At 42.3% G+C, this 6,401-nt stretch overlaps 1 protein-coding gene and 1 pseudogene across 2 annotated transcripts in view; one reads left to right on the top strand and one right to left on the bottom strand.

The window, feature by feature from the left end:
- Positions 1-6,401, bottom strand: part of LOC145716181 (WW domain-binding protein 2 pseudogene) — a 74,515-nt pseudogene that overhangs the window by 23,991 nt on the left and 44,123 nt on the right. The gene's annotated exons all lie outside the window — the stretch shown is intronic.
- Positions 7-6,401, top strand: part of LOC102739429 (L-lactate dehydrogenase C chain) — a 50,973-nt gene continuing 44,578 nt past the window's right edge. Inside the window, exons 1-2 of the mRNA XM_081798506.1 lie at positions 7-5,188; positions 5,288-5,422. Of these exons, the coding sequence (XP_081654632.1) occupies positions 5,297-5,422 (126 nt within the window). The 5' untranslated portion in view covers positions 7-5,188; positions 5,288-5,296. The remainder of the gene's footprint in view (positions 5,189-5,287; positions 5,423-6,401) is intronic.

Here is a 6,401-nt window from a genome sequence, read left to right as displayed (position 1 = left end):
ACCGTCTCAGAGGCACCACGGCCAGAGCTGCGGCTGCTCTTCACACTGGATGTGTGTTTACTGTGTGTTCTGTCACCTCGGGTTCCTTCCCCCAACACCCGACATGCCTAGTCCATCTTTTCCAGTCAGTCATGTCCTGGGATCCAATGTATAAATTCAGTATTGCGTGTATTGTGCATAACTGTTCTAAAGGATCTTACTTGGTGTACCATGTATGTCAGAATATAGTGTACATGGCCATATAATGTAAAAAGACAATGCAACCAACTAAGTGTCATACCAACTAAAATACCAAATAAATTTTGAACAGTGACTCTCAATTTATTATATTAAGATAAGTAAAGCTGTTATTTATTACATTATTGGGACCCATTAGAGTATTCTTAGGCAACACTGCAATGATTTTTTTTTTTTTTAAGATTTTATTTTTCATCTGTCAGAGAAAGAGCACAAGCAGGGGGAGAAACAGGCTCCCCGCTGAGCAAGGAGCCCGATGGGGGACTCAATCCCAGGACCCTGGGATCATGACCTGAGCCGAAGGCAGACGCTTGACCGACGGAGCCACCCAGACGCCCCTGCAATGATTTTTTTTTAAGGTGTATTATTACTAATGATCAGACTTTGATGTGACTTAATGTATTAAGGGTGTGACTAGATGGATTAGGTTGTTTTGGTACCATTTCCATTATAATTTTAATATACTAAGTCTCAAGGTATTATGAGATAAAACCTGATAGTGGGGCGCCTGGGTGGCTTAGTCGTTAAGCGTCTGCCTTCGGCTCAGGTCATGATCCCAGGGTCCTGGGATCGAGCCCCGGGTCAGGCTCCCTGCTCGGCAGGAAGCCTGCTTCTCCCTCTCCCACTCCCCCCTACTTGTGTTCCTTCTCTCGCTATGTCTCTGTCAAATAAATAAAATCTTTAAAAACAAAAAAAACTTGATAGTAGTGCTAATCATAATTGGCACCCTACAGTTCTGTAGATGACATTCTATACATGAATGTAAAAATACCATTTGCCAACAACATAAGCAGTGGTACTTGGTCACAATAGGGAAACACAGATTAAAAAAACATATATTTTTAAAGATTTTGTCAGAGAAAGGGAGGGAGAGAGCACAAGCAGGGGGAGCTACAGGTGGAGGGAGAAGCAGGCTTCCTGCTGAGCAAGGAGCCCGATGCAGGACTCAATCCCAGAACCTGAGCTGAAGGCAGACGAGCCACCCAGGCGTCCTGGCAAACAGATTTTAAGAACCTTTTGTTCTCTGGGGCCAGTAACAATGGCAATTAACAATTTTAAACCAAATAGACCTGGTGGTTGTCCACTCAAAAATTTTCTTTAGATTTTCCTCAAAATATATCTACAACTATGACCCTTACCCAGTCCTGAATATTTTTTTTTTTTTTAAAGATTTTATTTGACAGACACGGCGAGAGAGGGAACACAAGCAGGGGGAGTGGGAGAGGGAGAAGCAGGCTTCCCACTGAGCAGGGAGCCTGATGCGGGGCTCGATCCCAGGACCCTGGGATCATGACCTGAGCCAAAGGCAGATGCTTAACGACTGAGCCACCCAGGCGCCCCCAGGCCTGAATATTAATAGAGGTTAACTAGGACAACTTTATTGCCATCACTTCTCCAGCATCTTTTTCACCAGTTTACTTCCTGAGAGCTAGTGAAGAGAAATAATTAGCTTTTTTCCAAGTGTGTGGCCAATGTAAAAGGACAAGACTGAACTATGTAGTCTTATTTTAAGATTTATTTGAGAGAGGGAGATGAGGAACAGAGGGAGAGAAACTTCAAGCGGACTCCCGGCTGAGTGTGGAGCCGACGCACAGCTAGATACCCATGAGATCATGACTTGAGCCCAAACTGCAGAGCTCTGTCTTAGGACCCATGCAATCATGACCTGAGCCAAAACCGAGAGTTGGAGGCTTAACTGACTGAGCCATCCAGGCACCCCTGCAAATTATGTAGTCTTGACAAGTAGTATAATAGGATTTGCTTTTCTATAGTTTTTTTTAAAAAGCCTTAAGATACAATTTACACATAAAATTCATGTTTTAAAGTTTAATTCTGTGGAACGCATAGTTATACAACCTTCACCACTATCTACGAACTTTTTAATTACTCCAGATAGAAACCTGTATTTATGCCATAGCCTCTTGTAAACTTTGAGGCAACTTTTTTTTAAAAATTTATTTACATTTATTAATTTCGTATCTGATACAATAAATTAGCCAATACCAACATGACTGAAAAATAATGCTTAAAGATTTATTAATGTAATCTTTTATGAATTTTTTAGATTTTTTAAAAAAAAGATTTTATTTATTTATTAGGGAGTGAGTGAGAGAGAAACAGCATGAGAGGGGAGAGGGTCAGAGGGGCCGAGCCGGGAGCCCGATGTGGGACTCGATCCCAGGACTCCGGGATCATGACCTGAGCCAAAGGCAGTCGCTTAACCAACTGAGCCACCCAGGCTCCCCATGAATTTTTTAGATTTAATCTTGTAAACCTTCCTCACTTTTTGGCACAAAAAGTGTTCCGGGATCACCTTGTATCTTCCTGCCCCAGGCAAAGAATAGGCCAGCTCTGCAAGAAGCCCTGATTCTTTTATTTTTTTTAAGATTTTATTTATTTATTCATGAGAGACAGAGAGAGAGAGAGAGAGGCAGAGGGAGAAGCAGCTCCCAAGGAGCAGGGAGCCCAATGTGGGACTTGATCCCAGGACCCTGGGATCATGACCTGAGCCGAAGGCAGACGCTTAACCATCTGAGCCACCCAGGCGCCCGAAGCCCTGATTCTTTTAAATGTAATATGATCTCATTTTAGTCTTAATAACTTGGGAAGTGGATTTAGTATGCCTTAGTCCCATTTTACACAAGTTGCCAGTTAGTGGGGGAAGCAAATGGAATGTTCAGAACATAGTTATCCTCATATATATATCCATACATATATATACATGTAGATGGATCAACATCTTTTCCACTAAAGCCCATGTTGCCAAAGTAAAACTATCAGGACTTCAAAGCCATGCTTTCAGAATTCTTCACTGTGTTTCTACTACACTTTGGCAGTTGTTGGAATGTACAAATCTTGGCCCTCCTGTATTTAGATTGCTGCAATCAAGCAAAATGATTGTTAGCTTGGATTGTAGCCACCCAGAGAGCCCACTCAGGCAGTGGATATCAAGGGCCTGCCCTGCACCTTGTGTAGAAACGAATGAGGAGCCTTTTTCTTCACCTAAATCAAGAGTTTGGTCACTACTAAGATGACATCTCCTTCTGCCACCAGAAGCCTGTTGGTCATCCTGGCCAGCAGTGCTGACCTCTTAACTGAGTGGTAAATGAGGTGCAAGTACCAGAGTTACTGTGGAAGTAAGCATACAAGCAAGTGATAGTATAGGACCAACAGTGGCTGTTGCTCCTGTCTGCTATAGGTAACCTATTTCTTGGGGCTGATAGTTTGTGGAAAGTGACATAAAAGAAATAGGAGAGATGTGAGGAGGTGGTGGTAATTGACATTGGTCAAGGAAAGCTAGAGGAAGTGTCGTTTATGCCCAAGACTGAAAATAAGGAATCAACTTTGAGAATGGTTGGAGAACTTTCTAGAAATAGGGAACAGCAAAAAGTCCTGAGCCAAGTAAAAGCTGTTGAGAAGCTTGAGGGGAGTGAGGTGAGAGTGTCTTGAGATGAAATTGGAGGGCTAGAATGAGGCCAAATCATGAATGTCTTTCAGGTTGTGCTAAAAATTAGTTACTTTCCTGATGAATCACTAAATTCTACTTCTGAGATTAATAAAAAAATTAATTTTAAAAAATCGGTTAAGTGTAATGCAAATCCATGGTCGGGTTTTAAGCAGGGTGACTGCATGGTGTGAACTACATTAAAAACAAACCATAGACTTTGAAACAAAATGGAAAAGGATTCAAATGCAAATACTCAACAAAAGATGACTGAGGAGGTTGTGCCCCCTTCTGTGGGTTATAAATTCTTGGTATAAACTAAAACGACCCTTAGAAAACTAGATGTGGCCTTTCCTTTTCATTACTACTTTAATTCAGTCTTTATTTTTTAAAGATTTTATTTATTTATTTATGAGAGAGAGAACACAAGCAGGGGGAGCAGCAGGCAGAGGGAGAAGCAGGCTTCCTGCTGAGCAAGGAGCCCGATGCGGGACTTGATCCCAGGACCCTGAGATCATGACCTGAATCAGAGGCAGAGGCTTAATCAACTGAGCCACCCAGGTGTCCCTAATTCAATCTTTATTTCAGCACTCCATCCTGAAGTTACAGAGCTCAATAATAATGTTTTAAATTCCTGCAAATAAATGTGTAGATGGTAAGTACATTGAAAAGTACGTTCCTCACATTCAGGTTGGTCAATCCCAAGCCCACCCTTTACTTAAATTCTTCATCTTTGGGGCTCAGGTCCCTTCAGCATGCCCTCAGAAAGAGCCAAGTCATCTGGAAGCAATTTGGAAGCTATCTCCTCAGACGCCGTCTTAAGATGGCATCACCCTAAGACTAGGAGGTGCTCTCAGGAGAGCTTTTTCCTACTAGAGCCTTGAGCCTGGCCCTCACCAGCCTATAGTCATGAGGGTTTCCAAAAATTCAGCACTAAAATCAGTCCCAGGCCTAGACTGGCTGAGGGAAATGAAACTATACTCCCCAAATCCCTCTTCTGCACACTCATAAAGATTGTCTAGAATTCGTCACAGGGTCACGGAGAACGCTACGGCACACACTCAGAAACGCCCCCCCGCCCCCGAACGAGAGGTCGTTAACTGCCTGCCAATGCGCCTGCGCCTGGGCCAGCGGTGGGCGGAGCTTGCGTACTGGCGAAAGAGTCGTGCGTGGGAGCGTTCTTGCGTTGGGGGGTCCAGAGAGTAACTGTCACAGGGCTTCGCACCTCAACTGCCATTAGTGGTTTCCTTTTGGTGTAACTTTTTTTTTTTTTTTTAATCTTCCTTAAAGGCAGTGCGTTGCGTATTCCGGCTGTCTGTACTAAATTGCGCCAAAGCATTTGTGAGTGTCTAGTACTGGGGTGAAAATGATGGCTTGAGGGCAGGGAGAAATAAAAAAGCTTATTGGTGCCCCAACCCCTAGGTAGACTGGTTCTTCTCTACCTCTCCACACCCCTTTTTTCGCTTTCCCACCACACTCGGCTCCAACATTCTGCAGACTCAGTAGGTAAGCCCTTAGATGTTCAGTGTGGTTAGTACATTGATACCAATGAGAGTGATCAGTTTAGGGAATTTGATTCCACTGAAATTTCATTATCCCTATCAGGTTCTCAAAATGTCAACTATCAAGGAGAAGCTTATTGAGAATCTAATTGAGGAAGATAAAATCTCCCAGAATAAGATCACCATTGTTGGAACTGGTGCTGTAGGCATGGCTTGTGCTATTTGTATCTTGTTGAAGGTAAGTAAGAAGCCTATCCTGTGGCTGAAAATCAAGTAAGAACTTTTAGGTCTTGTAGATGTTGATGAGTTCAGGGTTGTAGGGCTAATCTTCTGAGAGCAAATATGTGTTCACTTAGATATCTGATTTTGACATAATTTAAGAGACGTTTATTTGGAGTTTACCATGTGTCCGGCATTGCTAGACTATTTGAACTGATTCATAGGAGACACGTTGATTGCATTGTTTTGTTACTGTTCTGTTTAAACGATCCCATACCTTGCCTTCCTGGAAGAGTAATGGGTGAAAGTCATACTTCCCAGAAACTTATACTTAAAAAGAATTTTTTAGGGGCACCTGGCTGGTTCAGTCAGAGAAGTGTGGGACTTTTGATCTCAAGGTTGTGAGTTCAAGTCCCACATGGGTATAGAGATTACTTAAAAATAAAAAACCTTAAATTTTTTTTGTTAAAGTATTACATGCTCATTATAAAACAAAAAGTACCAAATTTGATAAAATAATGGAAGTCCTTTAATTTTCTTTTCTGTTTGTACAGCATCTTTTCATGTGCCTGTTGGCAATTTGTATATCTTCTTTGGAGAATTGTCTGTTCAAATCCTTTGCATATATATATATATTTAGAGAGATAGAGCACATATGTGGGGGTGGAGAGGGGAGAGGGTGAGAGAGATAGAAACTTTTTTTAATTTTAATTTTAATTAATTAATTTAAAAAGACTTTATTTGCGAGAGAGAGAACACGAGAGATAGGGAGCAAGCATGAGTGGGGGGGGAGGGGCAGAGGGAAAGGAAGAAGCAGATTCCCCGCTGAGCAGGGAGCCCAATGTGAGGCTCAATCTCAGGGCCCTGGGATCATGACCTGAACCGAAGACAGAGGCTTAACCACTGAGCCACCCAGGCGCCCCTTTATTTATTTATTTATTTTTATTTTTTTATTTATTCATTTTAGAAAGCGAGAATGAGAGAGAGCACATGGGGGG

Source organism: Leptonychotes weddellii, chromosome 11 (assembly GCF_054177405.1).
Source record: "Leptonychotes weddellii isolate Sample4059 chromosome 11, ASM5417740v2, whole genome shotgun sequence".
In the NCBI taxonomy this organism is placed as follows: domain Eukaryota; kingdom Metazoa; phylum Chordata; class Mammalia; order Carnivora; family Phocidae; genus Leptonychotes; species Leptonychotes weddellii.
The sequence above is the reverse complement of the archived record's forward strand: the minus strand, read 5'-3'. Positions and strand labels throughout refer to the sequence as shown.